Source organism: Ahaetulla prasina, chromosome 1 (assembly GCF_028640845.1).
Source record: "Ahaetulla prasina isolate Xishuangbanna chromosome 1, ASM2864084v1, whole genome shotgun sequence".
NCBI classification, from domain to species: Eukaryota; Metazoa; Chordata; class Lepidosauria; order Squamata; family Colubridae; genus Ahaetulla; species Ahaetulla prasina.
In genome coordinates, this window is record NC_080539.1 from 248,213,171 (window position 1) to 248,235,334 (window position 22,164).

Genomic DNA, 22,164 nt, shown 5'->3' on the forward strand with positions numbered 1-22,164 from the left:
AAAATATATTGGACTGGGATGTGTTGACAAAAATCCCATGAGTTAATAGTGCCTTAAGTTAAACTGCAGTGTGGCTAAATGAAAATAAGGAAAAAATAGCATTGAGAAGGCTGAAATATTTCTGGTCTCTATCTGAATATGTCAGAAATTAGGTATAAATTATAGATGCTTTCAGGGCCCAAGAAAATAAATCTTACCAGGGAGTGGGTAGGGGGAGGACTTTCTTAACCCATTTAAGTGGGTTTTTTAAAAAAAGCGATTTAACTGATTAAAGAATTCCCCTGCAGACAAAGAAAAAAGAAATCAGAAAGCTTTACAGTGCCTATTGCGGCATGCCATCTTAAGAGTTGTGTTGTTTATCCTAGAAAGTTTTAATTTTTCTTTCTGAAAAGTTCAGATTGTGTTCTTCAAACCTTGTTTTGATCTCAGGTCTGGGATTAGTGTATTAGTGTGTGTGTGTGTGCGTGCGTGTGTTTTGTATAGATCTGTGTTTAACGCTGTTTTAGTCTGAGCTGTCCGTGTGGTTTTATATTTTGTTTTTATGCAGTTTTTGATCCTGTATGTTGCCCAAATTCCATTGGAGTTGGGCGGCTATTACAGATTTGAATAAACAAAAATATTTTATTGACGTAAGCTTAGGTATCGTATTAAATATTCTCAGATTTAAATTAGCAGGAGAGGGAGAACTGTAGAAAAATTTAAGTCTGCCTTCACTACTGAAATTCGGTGTATTCAAGTCCATTGCAATTTTAATTCAAGCCAGATCTGTTCTGAGGTAAACAAATCCTCATTACCTGATAAATCAATGTGCCTATTATTGCCGGCAAGGGGGATGGCACTGTAGTATGGATACAGGATTTTCCATCAGATAAGCCATTGAAATGATTTACTTGATTTTTATGACTTTTTAAAGCAGTGGTATGTAAACAGCAGGGAGCTAAAAGCCAGGGGGGGTGCATTTTCTTTTTCTTTTCTTTTTTTTTTGTTAGCAAAGAATTATACGTGCTCTCTCAAGAGAAGTTAAGCTCTTGATGCCTCTGTCAGATAAACCTGGAACCTGAGTAGATTTCTCCTTCTACAATGTGCCTGTTTATCTGCGGCAGAATCAAACCTGAAATGCTTTAGGCACCATATATGCCTTTTGCTTCAAAGGCGAGCAGCATGCTTGGCTGACAGTCTTTATAAGCAGATAAGGGCATGATTTGCAGGCTTGAATTTGGTAAATGTTTTTTATTAGGAATTACATTTCACATTAAGTAATTTATCTGCAATAAAAGTTAAATGTCCTGTGTTGGCTCCCTCAAAGGAAGGCTGTTTCGTTTTCTTTTGCTGTCTGACCCATGGCATCGTGATTTATGATTGCTGGCCCTCTGTGGCTATAGACTGGGACGTCTAGGTAACAACCCCTGAGTTGAATGGACTTTTCTCTTTTTTTAGCACAATATTTGTTACCGAGGGCTAAACAGGCGGTTCTGTCTACTATGCTTTATTTATCAAAGTGGATTTTCTTATGAACAAAGTTTATTTGTAAATGGACGGGAAAAAGAAGTCTTTTGTCAAGGTGAAATGTTCTAGCAAGAGGATGCTGGCAATGTACTTCCAGCCCAATGCTATACTAGCACTTTGCAATAGCACTTAGACATGTATACAGCTTCACAGTGCTTTATAGCCCTCTCTAAGCAGTTTACAGAGTCAGCATATTGCCCCCAGAAATCTGGGTCCTCATTTTACCAACCTCGGAAGGATGGAAAGCTGAGTCAACCTTGAGCCTGGTGATATTTGAACTGCCAAATTGCAGGCAGCCGGCAGCCAGCAGAAGTAGCCCACAGTACTGCACTCTAACCACTGCGCCACTGTGGCTCAAAACATAATGTTGTTATAACAAGAGGGACTTGGCTAACATGAACACAGTAATGGAATCATATTTCTGCCACTTCTTAAAATGTCATATATAAATGGCAGGTGGCACTACAGGTAGTTCTCAATTTGCAACAGTTTATTTAGCGATCGTTCAAAGTTACAGTGTACTTTGAAAAAAGTGACATGACAGTTTTTCACACGTGGTCACATGATCAAAATTCAGACACTTGGCAAGTAGTCCATATTTATGACCATTGCAGTTTCCTGTGATCATGTGATCACCTTTAGCAACCTTCTGACTAGGAAAATCGATGGGGAAGCTGGAGTCACTTAACAATCGTGTTACTAACTGAACAACTGCTGTGAGTCACTTAACAACTGTGGCAAGAAAGGTCATGAAATGGGGCAAAACTTGTTTAACAACTCTCTCACTTAGCAACAGAAATTTAGGGTTCAATTGCGGTCGTAAGTCGACAGCTACCTGTACTTATTTCTGTAAAAGCACATATTTCATACTATAGTGTATCCTAAGCTGAAAATTTCATTCAAAAGAGAATCGGTTGTCTGTTCCACACCGTGTCTTGAATTGAGGAATTACCACTCCCCCATAAATTTTGGACCAGGGAGGATTTATCTAATGAATTTTATAGATGTGGGTTTTCAGTAGGATAGTTAGTTTACTTGTGTAATGCCAAACATAAAAAGGATGAGAGAGAAAGAATTGCAGACCACTGTAAGAGATACTTAACTATAGCTGCTTTTCCAAACAGGCCATCATAGCTCCTGCAGGAACTCTACGGAGACCAACCACACAGCTGGTTTGCTTAGCCACACACACACAGGACAAAGCACATTATGTCTTTTGTAAGAGACTTTGACAAAGACAGGGTATTTGCTCACCTTAGTACCGACTGTCCTTGTGAAGTTGAGTAGAAAAAGTTAAGAGAGGAGAAAGAACAGGTTGTTAGAACGCAGACAACACAAAGGGGAAGGGTTGAGGTTATTGATGGAACAAGACATGAGGCAAAAAAAATAATAATGGCAGATTAGCAACAGCCACGGCACAGAGAAAACACTGCTTGAATGTCTGTAACATCACATTTATAACCTGTTTTTACACAACGGTCAATGTATATAGCACTTTATAGAATCCAAATGTGACAATATGCCTTGGTACACAATCAGTACTGACATCTCATCATGAGGGATCAGAAAATAAATATTTTCAGAGCATCCAGTTCCAGAAATAATTTCACTCCTTCACCCAGATGTCCTGAAATGGTATTTCGTACCACTCAAATATACAGAATGTGAAATGTAGCTCTCTATATTATCACTACCCTTAAAAATGTACATCTTATTTAAACATCCGTAATGCACTTCATATTTGTGGTTGACATTTTCTTAGGGATACCTGTTCAATGTATCCCGGTTTTATATTTAATTCAAATGCAATTTCTGGTATATCATAGTGCTGCTAAATCATATTTGCAATGAATTTAACGTACGTAATTCTCAGCCTCACCACCTGTCATCTGGTCATGTAAAATCAATGTATTCTGAAGAATTGATTGATTCTAGAGTAATTGCATAAATGGTTTAAATATTTGTCAATATTATTAGTCTCATGTAATAAATGTCAATATTATTTTAAAAAATAGTGGTTGAGGTTTTTTTTTTTTTTACTTTTGATTACTTTGGAAAGAACATGCCATGGCCCATATTTTAGCCAGATGAATAAAGCCAGACCAGGCCACACACATTCATTCACATACAAATATGGGCTTCCTCCATAGGTTCTGTTGGGAAGAAGAATCTTTATTTGATATTTTAAGCAATATGTCTTCTTCTCCATCTTTCTTGCTAGAGGAGAGAAACTCCACCAACTTCTAGTCAAAATTAAGATGAAGAGCACAATTAGACACAAGCTTTTTTTCAGCTTATCTTCTCATTGCAAAATGTTCCTGTCCTCATACTGAAATTTCCAAGTTAGTATGCCTGCTTGTGTCACTAAATACTGCAAATAAAGAGCAACAATTGAGGACAGCAAGAAAAGCAGAGCAGATGCTGAGGTGAGTTGTCACAGGAGTAGGAAAGTTTATCACAACTTTGCTAGGATATTTAGAGACAGTATAATTTGGGGAATGTGTCAAGAATGGAGCATAGAACTCTACATCTGAATTGTGGTTTGGAGCTTCTCACACTGAGTCTTCAAACCGTCTTTTCATAATAGTTTGGAGAACCAGATGGACAATACTAGGAGAGAGCATAATTATGGTCTTGCGTAGAACATAGGCATCAGAAAAATAATGTCTTTGTACAAAAGACAAATACTCTGGAAATTGTAGCTTTATGTGTTATTAAAATTCAAAATATTATCTCTCTGAGGGTGGACAATTGTATTTCATGGATTTGCTCCTGGGAATCCTATCAAATTTTAATCACAGTGTAATGTAAACAATAGTCTGCTGTTTCACTCATCAGGAAAAAGAGTTTTCCCATTCTCGGAGAGAAACTCCAAATGTTAATTTTTCACCTTTTGTTTGGCTTATGCTTGTAAATATCTATTATACAGGTCTGTGGATGTAGGAAGTTTTAAATTCGATGTGCAAAAAGGATGCTGAAAAAATTGGAGCTGGGCTAAGGCAAAATCTAAACTGGGAGATCAGAAAAGATCGTACATCTTTGTGTTTGGGGGTGGGGTGGAGAAAGAGTTAAGATCTATTTGCTACATATTATACAGTGCTGTCAATAAGTCAACGAAAGGAAGTGCTTCTCTTACCACAGACTTCTCTGTCTTTATCGTTTTGACTTGTAAACTGTCCTCTGTGCCTGTGGTGGTGCTGTTTGCCTCAGCCCGCTCTTCAGTAGACCGGCTGCTCTGTTTGGCACTTGCTTCATTGTCATTGTTTTCCTTAAGGACAGGTGGCCTCAGGTGAATGTCATTGCGTTGCTTTTTGGTGACGTGGGCTTCCGGTCCATGCACTGTCTTCACATGTTTCCTGAGAGAGCTGGGGTCTGTGTATCTCTTGGTGCATCCTGGGATCTTGCAGACATAGGGTTTCTGCCAAAAGTAACAAAGCTGAAGTGATTCATCAAAATAATAATAAAAACAGCTGAGCTATGTAGTTTAGTGGCAGTTTTGTGGAGAGTAAATGGTGAGAATGTGAGAAAGCTAATAAAAGTATGTGAGAAAGCTAATTTTTTTTTTTTACATTTAGGCAAGAAAAACCAAAAGCACAGGTACCACGGGTGTATATATGTTTCAACCTATCCTTCAAGGCACCTAAAGGCAGGACAAGAAGCAATGGATGGAACTAATCAAGGAGATGACCAACCTAGAAATAAGAAGAAATTTCCTGACAGTCAGAATAATTAATCAGTGGAAGGACTTGCCTCCAGAACCTGTGGGTGCTCCAACACTGAAAATTTTTAAGAAGAGATTGGACATTTGTCTGAAATGGTATAGAATTTCCTGCCTGAGCAGGGGTTGGACTAGAAGACCTCCAAGGTCCCTTCCAACTCTATTATTCTGTTATTTTGTGACATGGGGCTGATATGTTTTAAATATACAGCAACTTGTGTACGTATCATAGATACTATCCCAACCCAGACAGAAGTGTATTTTTACAATCTGGGACTTTAATGTTGCTGAAGGAGGAACACTTTAGGAGTAGATAGTTCGTTTTGTCAGATTTGCTTGGTTTGCAAACAGTCTCGATGTGGCCTTCCTTTGGATCTCCTCATTCTTCTTAGCTATTCATAATCAATGAAAGGATGGTTCCAGTGTAAGAATCCTGTGTATGGAAACTTCAAACTGAAAATGAGAAATTGTGAATTGTCAAAGCATTTTAACACTTGGCCCAATAATTGCTTTGGACCGATTTCCATTTGTTCATGTTATTGCATTAGTAAGATTAGCACGGGATGTGCAAGAAATCTCTTTAGGGCAACTTTTCTTTTCAAATATAATTAATTGCCTTGGGTGGTTGATGGGAGAGAGAGAGAGAGACATCCTGTTCTACAGAAAACCAGGAGTCAATCTGAACTGGGTTTGTAGCCCATCAGACCTCCCCCACATCTCCATCTGCTGTCAAAACATGTAGCTGTTTATGCTGTGGAGTGAAATCCAAAGCCCCACAGTGATTTTTGAAGATGATGCAATCACTTTGAAAATTTGAGCCACTGATAACCACAGCAGCAATAAATAGTGTTCGGTTCTGTGGTTGGAGAGAGAAGCAAGCATACAGGCAGAAAAGAGACCCCCCCCCTCCTCCAAACCCAAATGCATTTTTTCAAATCTGCTTTCAGCAGTTCTGGTATCTCTTTCTGAAAGGCTGGATTCATGCAACATTCTGCTTCGGGCTGCTTAAACACTTTTTCCATTAGATCTTAGAAGGAGACCATCCAAAGAATGCTAATTTACTGCTTAGCTTTAGTGCAAAATACTTTTTCTACTTTCCTTAATTCTGATTTAGATATTGCTTTCCATATAAAGGGAGTGTAAAATCCTACTAGCTAATTCACCCATTTCTAAGATGGATAGGTAAGATCAGAAGAATAGTTTCCCAGGTAAGAAGAGTGCCTTATATTCATTCAATGGCCCTTATGTGAGGGGTCTCCAACCTTGGCAACTTTAAGCCTGGAGGACTTCAACTCCCAGAGCTGGCTGGGGATTCTGGGAGTTGATGTCCTCCAGGCTTAAAGTTGCCACGGATGGAGATCCCTGCCTTATGCAGTCCCTTAATAGGATTATAGGTAGGACCTAGGCACGCTAGTCTCTCTGTAAGGGAGATGGATAGTTTAAAAATGTGAAATAATATTTTATCATTAAATAATATTTATTATTTAAAATATTTACGATTTTTAAAATAATTAAATAAACTGAAAATAGAAAGGGCACTTTGAACCAAAATGTTTAAAACCAAGTTCGGGTAGCAAATCCCAATTATCAGAACACAAAAGATGGTTGAGACTATTCCAAAATGGATTAGAAACTCCTTTATTAAGATGTTCCTATTTTATTGTGATCTGTCTTCTGAACCCACTTAGAAAGTTTTATCTTTCTCCTCTCACAAAGCCCCTGAACTGATTCCGTTGTTTACATTTCATCCATCTCATTTGATGGACATGCAGTGGTATGTGCAAATAAATCCAATAACATAACAGTTACAACTTCTGCACAAAACAAATAGAGATTAACCCTAAACTAGCAACATTCTTAAAACATTTGACAAAACAAATGCCTTTGCTAAGTGCCTAAAGAGATAATAATGAGAAGCCAAGCATCATTTTTTAGGGAGAAAATTATACAATAATTTGGATCTGCTCAAAAAAAAGAAAGAAAGGTCAATTTGAAGCTTCCATCAGCCTTGCCTTTGAGGGAAGAGAAATCTGTAAATAACACCAGAAGAGACAGAGAGAGAGAGAAAGGGAAAGAGGCAAGAGAGAGAGAGAAAGAAAAGAAAGAGAGTTGAGAGTTTTATAATTGTTGAGAGTGTGGTGGCGCATCAGTTTCCTCGGTACCTGGATGAAACTGTCTATCTAGACCCGTGCCAGTCCGGTTTCCGGCCTGGGTACAGCACGGAGATGGCGTTGGTCGCGCTGGTTGATGATCTCTGGAGGGCCCAGGGCAGGGGTTGTTCCTCTGCCCTGGTCCTGTTAGATCTCTCAGAGGCTTTTGATACCATCGACCATGGTATCCTGGTGCGACGGCTGGAGGGGTTAGGAGTGGGGGCACCGTTTTTCAGTGGTTCTCCTCCTTCCTTTCTGAGCGATCGCAGACGGTGTTGGCAGGGGGGCAGAGATCGACCGCGAGGCACCTCTTATGTGGGGTGCCGCAGGGGTCGGTTCTCTTGCCCCTCTTGTTCAACATCTATATGAAGCCGCTGGGTGAAATCATCCGTGGTTTTGGGGTGAGGTGTCATCTGTACGCTGACGATACACAGCTGTACATTTCCACCCCAAACCACCCCAGTGAAGCCGTTGAAGTGATGTCCTGGTGCCTGGAGGCCGTACAGGTCTCGATGGGGAAAAACAGGCTCCAGCTCAATCCAGCCAAGACCGAATGGCTGTGGATGCCGGCATCCCGGTATAATCAGCTGAGGCCATCGCTGACTGTGGGGGGAGAATCTTTGGCCCCCACGGAGAAGGTTCATAATCTAGGTGTCCTTCTGGATGCACGGCTGTCGTTAGAAGAACATATGACAGCCGTCGCCAGAGGAGCTTTTTATCAGGTGCGCCTGATACGCCAGTTACATCCCTTCTTGGACCGGGATTCCCTATGCACAATCACTCACGCCCTCGTCACTTCCTGCCTGGATTACTGCAATGCTTTCTACATGGGGCTCCTCTTGAAGAGTACCCGAATGCGGCTGCGCGGGTGATTGAAGGAGCGGCTCGAAGCTCCCATATAACACCTATCCTGCGCAGGCTGCATTGGCTTCCGGTTGCCTTCCGGGTGCAATTCAAGGTGTTGGTTCTCACCTTTAAAGCGCTCCATGGCTTAGGACCGGGTTACTTCCGGACCGCCTCCTGCTACTGGTGGCCTCCCATCGACCAGTGCGCTCCCACAGAGAGGGTCTCCTCAGGGTGCCGTCGGCCAGACAATGTCGACTGGCGACCCCCAGGGGGAGAGTCTTCTCTGCGGGGGTTCCAGCCCTCTGGAACGAGTTACCCCCAGGGATACGCCAACTCCCTGACCTCCGGGCGTGAGTTGAAGACTCTTTTATTCCATCGTGCAGGACTGGCTTAATAGTTTTTAATGGGGATTTTAATAGTTGTTAGTATTTTCTGTATTTTAGTATTTTCAGCTTATCTAAATTAATCTTTTAAATCTGTTTTTAATTTTTGTATTTGTTGTTCTTAGTTGGCTGTAAACCGCCCTGAGTCCTTCGGGAGAAGGGCGGTATAGAAGTTGAAATAATAAATAAATAAATAATAATCCCATCTGAGAATGAGTTGCCTCTTGGTAAATCTACTTAGCTAGGTGTGAGCTGTCTACAAGCAGACTAGAATACTTTGACTCATTGGCCTACTTTGGGGTGCAGCTACAACTATGGGTTATCTTAATTTTCTGTCTCCACTCCTCTTTCTTAGGGGGCAAAATTTCCCCTGCTTAATAAAGGGTTTTGATGGCTCCACTTCCTGCTGTTGGTAGCCTTCTGCCACCAACACAGTCTTTTGCCTTCAAGCTATACATAACAAACACGAGATGGTATTTGTTAAGAAAAATATTTGTTCCAAAGGAAACAGTGAGGTGGCAAAAGAGCTTCAAAAGCAAAACACTGGGGTACATCATTGACAATGATTCCCAATCTGATATCACTTTTAAAATCTTCTGCTTATATTGTTCCACTTGTTCATTATAAAGTATACTTACGATTAGATTATAAATTAATGTTACCCAGTCCCGGCGGTTTTTCAGAACTCTGGAGCATTTCCCCTTACTGTCCTTTGCTTAATTAGTGGTAATATAAGTTTCAACCTCAGCATTAGCCATTTGCAGCAGACCATCACATGTTGTTACAATAAATGTAATTTCCTGACCATCCCCAGTTACTAATAATGGATCTTAATTAGCAAAGAGGACGACACAACATTTGTCTTGTGCGCCAGCCCCTACACACTCCCAAGGCCAGCCTTTTCATTTAGCTTTAGGCACTCAGAGGCTAGCTTGGTGAATTTATTTCTCAAATATACCAACTAAAATTGAGCAGGAGGAATACTCAATCTGTCCCAATTTATATGAGAAAATGTGCAGGTATTAAACAAACATCATCTGCCCTTCCAGCACAATATATGAGAAAAAGTCACTATGGTTGATTATGATTATAATAACCGCTGCATATTATTATCAACATAGGAAAAAAAAAGTTTGATTAAAAGACATTCCCTACCTCATTGGAATGTGTTCTGTTTTGGTGTTTTGCTCGATCGGAAGCATTGGAAAAGGCCTTATTGCAGCCCTCGTGTTCACAGACATAAGGTTTTTCTCCTGTATGTGACCTCAGGTGTGTCTTTAAGTTCTCTAGCCGTGAATAGGCTTTGGAGCAACCTTCAAACTAAAAAATAAAAGAAAACTGGAGTGTTAATCAGCTGGAGGCATTTTTCCATCTCATCTGGTTTTAATCTCTCTTGAAGAGAATAAATCCCAGGCAGATCTTAGCTTTCATGAGGAGTCTGAGACAGAAAAGGTCCTCCCCCACTTCCCCCCCTTTTTTTAATGCAATTTGTAATCTGGGCAACTGATGGAAAGCAGGTGCTTGTACTTTTAAGACCAACCCACTCAGTGGGGCTCTCTTCATGCACAATTTTCATGCAAGGAACATTCCTGTTAAAGTCTACATCTAGAACTGAGCTGTAGAGATCTGGATAGTCCCTAAATTGCAGCAAAATACACCAAAAACTTTAACCAGCCCATAGAAATTCTGAATATAAGTATCCATATTTGAGCAGGATAGCTGGCCAATCCAGTCTCCCATTTCTATGCCCGGATCTCGGTATCCGATGGGATTGTCTTCCATCCAATTATTTATCTTGAATAAGGATGCAAGCTGAAAGTTCTAACCAGGCCTTCTGTTTGATATCCTATTCCTTATCTCAGTTGACTTTTAAAGAATGAGGGCAGGCTGAGACATGTTGCACAATGAACCTGGACACTTCTTTACTAAATGAGTTTTTAATCTAGATTATGGCACTGTGTGAAAGGGGTCTTTTGCTCTGAAGTCAGGGGTAGGATTCAGTCGGTTCATAACGATTTGGACGAACCGGTAGTTGTAACGCGCAGGTGCCCTGGCGCTATGCTGTCCTATTTAGCTGCATTTTTTAAACTGCGTGTATCCATGCAAGCGTGAGCGAGCACAAAGCATATGCACGGAAGGCCGCATGCATGTGTGGAAGGCACGCACACACTCACATTTTTGATTCTGGGGTGAACCGGTTGTTAAATTATGTGAAGCTCACCGCTGTCTGAAGTTAAAAGTACTAATAGGGTCACAGCTGGCTAGATGCTATCATTCCTAGATGCAGGGGACACTGCTTTAACCCTTAAACCTCTCAAATTACTTTGTGGGGTTTCAAGTAAAGAACACATCTAAATGGGGGACACGAATTAGACATAATTAATTTGCTTTAAGAGGAGACCAGCAGGAGGAGGAAAATAGCAGCCTTGCTCACTGTACAGCAAGCTCCTTTTTGCAATTCAAGCAATCCAGTTGCTCCCTTTGTGAAATCTCTGTTTTGCTCATCTGCAGGAGATAGTGGCCCACAGCATAAAGTCTCCTCCTGATTAGGAGCAGTCTTTGCTCTTTGGCTGGATACGCAGTGGATATTTTGCTGGATATTATATCCTTAATAAGCACAAGTGTATAGAGCAGGGGTCTCCAACCTTGGTCCCTTTAAGACTTATGCAAACTTGGTCCCTTTAAGACTTAGCAAAGCTGGCTGAGGGACTCTGGGAGTTGAAGTCCACAAGTCTTAAAGGGACCAAAGTTGGAGACCCCTGGTATAGAGAGTAAAAAATGCAGGGATATTCTTTACATACTGAAACTGGCTCTTGCTTATGGCCACATGTGGAGGACTATAGTATTGGAGACACTTGGGGCAGAGGCTGAAATCAGAGTGTGGGGTTCTCTTAATCGTCTGCCAAACATCTTTCCTTCCCCTCCTTCTGCACCAGACCCAACCTCTGCAAAGAAATCCTGGCTTTTTCTACCTTGAGGTAATAAAGGCTTTCCCTCCAATCAGATGCAGATGAGAGAGAGAGATCCTCTTTTCCTTCCCTGCCACTGAAAGAGTCTTCCTCTCATTCTCTCAATGCTACAGCAGAGGAAAGAGTTTATATATTTAATCTGCTCCAGATTGCAACCCGCTGTTGATCTGCTTGTGTTGGCTAGGGAAGCTGAGAGACACATGCCTGCAGTAGCTTGTTTGCTAACGCCTCAGGCTGAGTACACTTCCGCAGCGACACTCTCTTACCGTGCACTTGTGGGGTTTTTCTCCAGTATGCCTTCGCATGTGCACCACTAGCATGTATTGTGCTTTGAAAGGCTTCTGTTCCCGGGTACATTCCTGCCAGCGACAAACAAACTCCTTCTTCTCCCCATGAATATGATCATTGTTGATGTGCTGAAAGGCAAGAAGAAGAAGAAGCTGGGCTGTGAAATGAGAGCCTCGGCATCCCCATGTCACTTCTGCCAGGAAGATGGAAGGATGTCTTATTGTGCTGGAGTCTCTCCTTGACAGGTTTCCTGCAAGTTATGGATTGCTCTTAGATGGAATAGAATCCTGCCATTGTATTAGTAATGAAGTTGTTTTGGGAAATGGGCTTAGTTAAGTGTAATTTGTGTCTTTTTCTTTTTGGTGTCTTTCAGTCAGTGTTGACTCCCGATGACTGCCTGGACAAATCCCTGCAATTTTTCCTCTTTTGAGAACCAGTTTGTTGTAGTGCTTAAGGCATCAGGCTAGAAACTGGGAGATCATGAGTTCTAGTCCCACCTTAGGCACAAAGCCAGCTGGGTGACCTTGGGCCAGTACTCCTTATCTTGCTTCTGAAAAACCTTAGTGAGAAAACATCAGGGACTGGCTGGTCTGGGCATTTGCCAGGAGTGAACACTGATTTGAAGGCCCCCCCCTGCCAAAAAAAAAGTAAAAAAAAAGTTCTATCTTAAACTTCACCCTGCAATTTGCTTAGAGGAGGTTTGGCTTCAAAAGGCAGTGTCAGATATTTCAGAATATGTCAATATACATGTTTAGTTGGGGAAATCCTTCTGCCCTCCGGATGCTTTGTGTTATGGATTCATAACCTGCTGTCTTCACGATCCACAACAACAACAAAACCTGGTCAGAGGAACATTTAGAGCATAAGATTTCTTAATTTTAATCCTGTTCTGTTCCCCTTTTCAAATGAAATATACAATCACCAGTTATTTAGGTCAGTTTGTTACATTTATAGCCTACTGTTTCAACAAGAGCTTTGAAGCAGTTTTCCCCCCCCCCAGGACTTGTCATTCAGGCAACATGCAGGAACTAGCTTCTTTTGCTCTGTGTATTTGTAGAATGCAATTTAAGGACATTCTCGGATTGCAGGTAGCTTTGAGTAAATTTCAGTTGTATTACAAGTTGATTTTGCATCAACATAAAGAAAGAAAGATTTAACATGTTCCCAAAAATGTGGTCTAAACAGAGCATTGCTAATATGAAAGCCTGTAAGGAATAATTTAAATCCACAGCATAAAAAATGTGGTTCTTCCTTATTGTGATAATAGGGCAGTTCTTATTTGATGTCGCTCGCTTGCTCATTCCCTTAGATCTATAAGAACATCTTTTTTGGACTACTATCTATTGCCCATATAACAACTCAGGCCAACATATGCTGGTTTAATAGGCATTTCACTGCTTGAAGGGATCTGTAGGTTTTTGATAGGGTACTGTCTGAGATTTCTTGCACTCACATCAAACAGAATTCTAAGGTTGCTTCAGAAAAATTCATGACAAATAATGAAGAATCAAAGTGGAAAATGTGTAATGTGCATACAGCTATTAAGAAAAAAGGAAAGGGATAAGGTTATAAGGAGAGTACTGCAGAATCATATGTGGGTGCCATGTACGGTAATTCAGCCATACAAAGGGTTGGCCATCTGTGGTGATAGTCACACAATGAAGTTGACCTGATTGTGAACTTTTAGAACCCCAAAGGTATCTGCTACTACAGAATGTGGAGATATGGGAGAAGACAGTAAGAACAGCTCCATTTCATGAACTGACATTATCTCTGCCTGTCCGCAGCCTCCACCTAATGATGTGTTGTTAACTGGTTAAATGATTATTGAAAAATTCCTAAATCACTTGTAACAGCAGGGGTGAAATGCTCCCGGTTCACCGGATCACCTGATCTGGTAGTGATGGCAGTGGGTGGTTCGGAGAACCAGTAGCAAAAATCCCTGCCCCCCACATGCCCAGCTGATTTGCATGAACATCAGAGGCTTTTTTTTTTACTTTTACTTTTCTTCGGCCGAAAAAATGCTTTTAAAAGTAAAAAAAAAGCCTCTGATGATTGCGCGGCTCAGCTGGGATCGTCAGAACCTTTTAAAAGCATTGTTTCTGCAACCTCTTCGGCTGAAAAGGTTGTAAAAAATGCTTTTAAAAGGTTTTGGCGATCAGGCAACTCAGCTGAGATCGTCAGAACCCTTTAAAAGCATTTTTTCTACAACCTCTTCGGCCAAAGAGGTTGTAGAAAACATGCTTTTAAAAGGCTCCTCTGGTGATCCCAGAGGCTTTTAAAAGCATTTTTTACAATCTCTTTGGCCAAAGAGGTTGTAGAAACAATGCTTTTAAAAGTTAAAAAAAAAAGTTGGCCACGCCCACCCAGTCAAATTACCTCCCTATCAAGCCACGCCCACAGAACCAGTAGTAACAAATTTTACATTTCACCCCTATGTAACAGGATAAGTGGATGGCAGAAGGACAACTGCTATGTTCTGTATTTTTAAACATAAAGTATCCTCAGATCTATAAGATTTCAGGAGACCCCGGTTCTAAGATTGCAAAAGTATAGGAGATCACTAGAGGACAGCCAAGAGACTCAAATAACTTTTCTAGCATCCAGTAATTTTTCTAGGTTCTTATAGCCCAAACCTGGTAACCTGGTAACTTTACTCAAATATTAAACTGCTAAAGAGTTAAACTGAAATATTAAATCTTGTTTTAAGGTTGAATGTATTGCTACTTTTTAGGAAAATATATAATTACATATAATTATCCATAGTCAAAGAATATGAAACCAACCATTTTGCAACTGTATAATTGTTTCTAGATACAAAGCCTTAAAATGCAATACCTGAAGGGCTTCTTAGAATCTGGATTTTTTTCCCCATTTAACACTGAGATTTAACATGTGCGCTGCACCCCTAGAGGCACGCCACTCAGACGAGCCTGGATACTTTTGAGGAGAAGCATTCATGTGAAAGCAAAACTTCCTTTAATAACTGCACAGAGCGTACAATCTCATGTTATCTTTCTAAATTCTTCATATGCATTCCTGTCTAATACTTTGCAGCAGCATGTCTTCCCTGGCTCAGGGCTCTCCTGATTATTCTTCAATTGACTTTTACTTTTCAGACTTTTGCAAAACCCCTTTTATTGTAGACAGGCTAAAAAACAACAACACACAACCCTTTCCTTTTCTCTGTAGAATTTAAAACAACATTCTTTTAGAGTAGAATTATCTTGCTACTTCCTTGTAATTTCTTTGATGGAAAATAATGAGTCATTTCTGATATAACGGCAAGCCATGGCATGACACTCTTTGCCTATCAGAAGTTGTTTACATGAACAGTTTTGGGCAAACACTATTGCATTTGGATAGGAAAAACCCATTTCCACAAACACTGATGAACTGGTTTGTTGAGAAGCAAAAGTAAACAGCTGGCTTGTATTTATTGTATTGAAGGAAAGAGGAGGAGTGAATAGAGACAAGTACCTACAAGGTGGGAGCAAATGACAATCCAAACATCATGGCATCAGCTCTGTCTCAGGTGTCATTTTGTAATATATAATTACTTTGTGTGGGTCATGATAGCATGACTCAAATCCCCTTTAAGGCTTCATTATAACTGGTTACAGAGGCTATGTACGAGGCTCATGGGTTTAGTATTATGTCTGAAGCCCAAAGTCATCCAACAAATGTTATGGCTGAATAGCGTGATGAACCAATGACATCTGAGTCAAAGTGCATCACTCACATGACTGCATTTCTCTACAGAGGCACATTAGACATCAACCAGTGAAGTAATGCAATTTATGTCCACATAATATTTTGTCTCTGCTGTGATTGGAGGGATACACTTTAATGTGATCATGAGGAAGAGCTCATAGACCATTCTAATGAGCAGAAGGAATGTTAATTGAGAAACAGGAGGAAGATCCACAACCAAGACAACATTCAGATAAAATAAATCTGAGTTTGGGACAAAATTGTAATCTGAATAAACATTGCAGACAAAACCTTCCCTGGTTCTCATGAAGATAAGTGGGTGTCTGCATGGGGGAGAGTCCATTTAGATTTTCAAGATTGTGTTACTATAATCTTATTGTAAAACTAGCATGCATGACTTTGGTTTCTTAAACAGGGTCTATCTTTAAGGGCTGATGGTCCTTTCATCACTAGTGCCTTACAGTGCGTTCATATCATCACCTAGTCATTGTTGAAATGATTTAAAAAAAAATGTATGGTCTGAGACCAATAAAGAAATGTTAGAAAGCCTATCCTCACTAATTCAATTTTGGACAACATTGAATGACTTTTGTTTTTGGTGCCTTCAAGTCAGTCTTAACTCCTGGTGACTGCTGGAGTTTTCTTGGCAAAGTTTCAAAAGTGGATTGCTCTTGCTTGCTTCCTAGGGCTGAGAGACAGTGACTGGCACAAAGTTACCCAGCTGGCTTTATATCTAAGACAGGACTAGAACTCACTGGCTCCTGATTTCTAACCAGTACATCATACTGACTCTCTGGACGACTCTAGATCTTATAAACTACTAGTGGGAAAAATGCATTATTTCTTACTCCAGTACACTCCACAAAGTGTCATAAGGACATCATTACAATGAACACCATTTTGAGGCCTCAGAAGAAAGTTGAGATACCAGTCTAACAAAGAGAGCTAAGTGGTGATTAATTTAGATGGACACCTTACACTAAGGCACAGGGTCATCTTAACAGCATTATGGGTCCCGGGCAAAGCAGTGTACTATGACAACTATTCACAGGAATAAAAATGTAAATGGTCGATAAAATTAAACTTATATTTGCATGTTAGTATTAATTAAAAAATGCAGTAAAATGTAATAAATATGTTGCTGTATTTATATGATACAAGGTGCATTGAAGGGTTAGTATGGGGGCCTTATGCTCATGGGGCCCGCAGGCAAGTGCCCATCAGGCCCATGCATTAAGACAACCCTGCTAAGGCAGTCACTACTCAAAATTACCTAATATTTCCCCCCCTAGAAAAATGTAAGACAGCAAGAACAGTGATAGCAGGATCTATCAGAAGTCCAGTTTCAATGGGAAGGTATTATCACCTGTACCATCATAACAACTCTTGGGACATGCTCAGCTGTTAGGCAGGACAAGGAAGTGGACATGACTGTGAGTGCTAGGAAAGTAGAGTGTCAAGCAGAAGTAGTCCTGCTTGTCTCTTTAGTGCATCTCTTCATAGCACAATCAGCACAAGACTGGATTGCTCAGTAATTAGTCCACAAAGGTTTTCAGATTACAATAAAATCCAGCAACAGATCAGTATTGATCCCAGAAGGCTGCATGTGGCAACAGTTATTCTTACATGCTGGTTGCTGAGAAAAATTGAAAACCATCAAAGACTTTCCTGCAACTATATTCTCCTGAACATTTGACTTCATTTGGCAAGGTTTACCTATGCCCAGTTGGATCCTTTTTAAAGCTTTGTAGTTTGAATTTTGACTGTGCAACTCACACAATATGATGGGAGGCTAAATCCTCAATCCAAGGGCTTAGATCTCTTTCCTAAGAACACTTACGTGGACCAGCTGCTCCTGTGTATCATACTCCTTTGTACAACCTTCCCAGTGACAGTTGGTCTCATAAATAACTTCAGGCTCCTGTTTGCATTCGTCCTTATCAAGTTCTTCTTTCAAGTCTGTCAGAAGTTCCTGCAAGATATAAAACATTTTAAGTAAGATGGACTGGCTTTGCCAGAAATCCTCAGTCACCCATAGATTAGCTAGCAGGTGTTATTGTGTCAAAGAAGAGAGCATTCCTGATCAGCTTAAGAAGACCTGAAATATACTTGCATGAAGAGACAAGCACCATAAAGCTGGCCAGTTGGTAGAAAATGTGAACAGAAGTATTCGTCTTTGTATTAAAGGCACATCTTCAGCCTGGGTGTTCAACAGCCATTTCATTTCTCTGACTTTCTTAAAACTCATTTTGCTCTCAAAAATTGATATAGCTTTTTATCACATATTTTTCTTCTTCTATCCTGGCCACTTTTTATAGAGGCACGATTGAGAGCGTTTTAACAAATTGCATCACTGTTTGGTTTGGTGGCAGCAGTGCCTCGGAGAGAAAGTCCATTCAGAGAGAGGTAAGGACAGCCGAGAAGATTATAGGACGCTCGCTTCCTGTCATTCAGGATACTGCTTATAAGCGCTATGTGCTTGGAGCTCAAAGCATTTTAGAAACTCCACACACCCACTCCACAGCCTGTTTCTGTTGCTCCCCTCTGGGAGGAGGTTTCAAAATATTTCTAGCAGGACTATCAGATTCTGTAACAGCTTTGTTCCCTATGCCATCTGTCTGGTAAACTCACAAGATTTTTTTCTCTCGCCATATATACGTATACATCCAAATTAAACTGTGTTGTTTCTCCATGTCATATAATATATATGGGCAACTGCATAATTTTGTATTTATTTATTTTATCATGTTTATGTAGTGTATATTAGAAGTGGAGATCCTTTGAGAGATGTGTGCAATGACATTTCTTTTTAATGTATGCTGATAAGTGTACATTCAAAGTGACAATAAAGTTATTCTAAGTCTAAGTCTAGACTTAAGTTAACAAAACTTAAGGAACAAATATTAAGTACAAAACAAGAGCTAGGTTCTGCAAAGTAGGGTTGCTTTGTGTGTAAACTTGGCATCAGGACATTTCCTGGAATGGTAGGGAAAGGGAAAGGGAAAGGGAAAGGGAAAGGGAAAGGGAGGGCCATTGGCCGAAGATGTTTAGCAGGCATGCAGGAAAATACTCCATTCGGATTTAAATCCTAAGCCTTTTACTGCTTTAAAAGGCAAGTAGTAGCACTTTAAAAAAGGCACTCAAGCAAACAGTAAGGAATGTAGGATGTATAAGAATTCTGCCTCTGCTTCTACTGGGGCAAATGTGGATGTTTTGCTCCCAACAGAATCTGCGATGGCACAAGTGCAAGTCAAGACTAGCCAGCGCCTGGCTTGCTCTTAAAAACCCATAGCACTATAGCAGGAAGAGTGGGAGTACTTTATTCAGCATGCAAGGTGACCAAGAATGGAATCCTTCAATTCTCTTTTCTTGAATTGTTAAAATACCCTTCCTGCTCTTAGCAGAGCAGAGTTTGTCTCCAGCACTTCCTACAACAGCGGTTCTGAACCCCTCGGCCACGGCCCACTATTGGGCCGTGAGCTGTCTGGAACCAGGCTGTGGAAGTGGCGGGTGAGTGTGTTCATGCTCCATTTGCGTGAGCTGCACGTGTCGGATGCTCATGCGGAAACGTCCCCCACCCCACAAAGCTGGAAAGGTTGAGGAACTCTGTCCCAGAATACCAAAGTAATTACACTTTTTGGTTATCAGAACTTTATGAACAGCTCTGCTTGACATGAATGTGAGAAGACTTTAGAAACAGAAGCAAAGTTACACACCTAGCCTAACCTAACATCACGTTCATGCCTTTCACATAATTAGGTGATCACATAATCCAGAACATGTTGCTGAAGGAGAAGTAGCTTACAATTTGTCTTAGAAAGTGTCTTACAATAAGAGCACCAGCATGCCTACCGTCCCTGTCCTAATGCTCCCTTTTATTCGTATCCATTTCATGTATTCATAAGCATGTTTACATTTATATCTGTTATCTAATATATACTTGACTAAATCAATCAATCAATCAATCAATCAATCAATCAACAATGAGCCTACAACAATGAACATGGAGGATATTTGCATCATTCATGAAAAGAGAAGAAAAGACTCAGTGGCCACTTTATACCTGAAATAAAACCAATTCAAACCTCTCCCTTCATTGGTATGTAAGGAGGCCATAAGAAAAAGTGCTCTGGACCAGAAATCTGTAGACAGGAAAATGGATAAAGTCTGGCATCTGAATTTTACACCAGCTGAAGTTCCAGAGACAGCCCTAAAGATAAGCATAAGGCAGACTATGCCGATTTGCAAGAGGTCATAGCTGAGATATTGGACAAATCTAATGTAAGATCCTACAGCTTAAATAAAGCACGTAGGCCCTAACTCTCCAGATCCACCTCTAGCCTGCAAACCTCCCAAGAGGAGAATGATCCCTTTGAGAACTGATCAAACACAGGTAGTCCTCGACTTACAACAGTTTGTTTAGTGACCGTTCAAAGGTGAAAAAAGTGACTTATGATCGTTCTTCACACTTACGACTTTTGCAGCATCCCCATGATCACATGATCAAAATTCAGATGCTTGGCAACCGGTTCATATTTATGACCTTTGCTGTGTCCCCTTTTGCGACCTTCTGACAAGCAAAGTCAATGGGGAAGCCAGACTCACTTAACAACCGGGTTACTAACTTATCAACTGCAGTGATTCACTTAACAACTGTGGCAAGAAAGGTCATAAAGTGGGCCAAAAGTCATTTAACACTTAACAACAGAAATTGGGGGCTCCATTGTGGTTATACGTCAAGGACTTCCTGTACAATCTCCTATATAGTGTATAATCCAAAGATACGATATGTTAGATATGAGATGGGAAATAGGATGCCCAGTTGAAGAGAATGAAAAGCAGAATTTGAAAACAATGTGCCGATATCGGAAACAGATCTCCAGTGTTCTCCAGAAAAAGCACGAGGAGAAAAAGCATTCTTTCATTGCTTCAACATTTCATGGCATGAGCAAAAGAAATCAGTGCAATGAGAAAGAGGGAGGGAGGGAGGGAGATGGATGGGAATGGGTGTCACTGCTGGGTGTACACGTGAACATGTTTCCGCTCCCAACTGCAGGCTGCCCACCTATGTTTAAAAGAAATCTGACAGAAGTTTGTCCAGCTTTGTGGTTAATTACGCTTTATTTACTTAAAACATTTATATAACTGCCCATCTTATAACCAATTGTGGGCAGCTCCCAACCAAAAGTAAAAATAACATAAACGCTATAATAAAACGATAGAACTTAGCATAGGATTCATGATAGTCTTTTACTCTTTATTTCTCCAGCTTGAATTTAAAACAACTGACAATCCGAACTCCCTTAAAAAAAATTCTCCTCAGAAAGATCAGTTTTATCAAAGATGCAATTAAAAAATGACTCTTCCAGACCAGGCTGTTTTCCAGTTCTGATGAAAAGGTTAAGCATAATGCAGTCTTTAGTCCTAAATTTTCCAGTATCCTTACAATGCTGCTTTTATTTTTATTATGCCCATACAGGGCTTCAAATACATTGATATAAAAGCATCCATAATGCTACTTGGCATCTGATTCTTTCAATATCAATTGGTTTTCAGAACTTGCTGAGAATTGCCTCTAGGTGCAACACTTTGTTCATTAATAGTCAAACTGAATCAATAAGAGGCTTGTTTTATTATTTTTTTCTTTAGGTTCTCACTGTGATTTCTTGTCATGATTCTGAATTTTATACAATTCTTTAAAGGCTGTGGGTAGTGAGATTGGATTAATTAGTTAAAACTACCCACTTATTTATAAAATGCTGGGGAAAACCCAGACTACTTATATATAAATCACTTTTATAAACCACCCTAAATTTTGACAAGTTAGGGTAGCATAGAGGCAAGCAGTTAGTCAAGGAGTAGCAAATACACATTGTAATGCATTGGAATGGGTGCTGGTCAAAATTGTCCAGTATTAATGGACCAAGAGTACCTGCCGGAGGGCATGTCAAAAGAATCAAAGCAATGACTGTGATGGAAACCCTGTCCTTATTTTTTTACATGGGTCCCCTTTCTCCCACTAAAGAGTGTTCTAATTTTGTATTGTTTAAAAGGGCCAATAGTTTTAGACCGTAGTTGGGCTGTTGGTGAGAATGCAGTGCTGAAAGACTTGCCATCTTTTACACTTAGCTTTCTGTTCTAAGGGCATAATAGCTTCTGTCAAACAAGTATGTCAGGAGCACAGTAGCAATAGCACTTAGACTTAGATACCGCTTCACAGTGCTTTTACAGCCCTCTCGAAACGGTTTACAGAGTCAGCATATTGCCCCCAACAATCTGGGTCCTCATTTTACCGACCTCAGAAGGATGGAAGGCTGAGTCAACCTTTTGCCTGGTGAGATTCGAACTGCCGAACTGCTGGTAGCTGGAAGTCAGCAGAAGTAGCCTGCAGTACTGCATTCTGACCACTGTGTTCATATACTCACATTTATAGTATTAAATACTCATATTTTGAAAGAATGCTCCTGACATGCTGCAGAAAGACTAGTGTGATCTTTCGAGCTGACAGAAGATACACATTCTTGTGTTACGCTTTTGCGTTGCTGTTTGCATCATCATCTGAGGCTGTGATTCTACACTTCCAAAAAAGT

General features: G+C 40.4%; 1 protein-coding gene across 2 annotated transcripts in view; it reads right to left on the reverse strand.

Moving 5' to 3' along the window:
* The window catches only part of GLI2 (GLI family zinc finger 2), a 308,719-nt gene that overhangs the window by 12,264 nt on the left and 274,291 nt on the right, over nucleotides 1–22,164 (reverse strand). For both annotated transcript variants that reach the window (XM_058195532.1, XM_058195522.1), the window contains 4 exons: nucleotides 17,415–17,546; nucleotides 11,839–11,988; nucleotides 9,759–9,923; nucleotides 4,643–4,924 (listed from right to left, as the gene is read on the reverse strand). In XM_058195532.1, coding sequence (XP_058051515.1) covers nucleotides 4,643–4,924; nucleotides 9,759–9,923; nucleotides 11,839–11,988; nucleotides 17,415–17,546 — 729 coding nt within the window. The remainder of the gene's footprint in view (nucleotides 1–4,642; nucleotides 4,925–9,758; nucleotides 9,924–11,838; nucleotides 11,989–17,414; nucleotides 17,547–22,164) is intronic.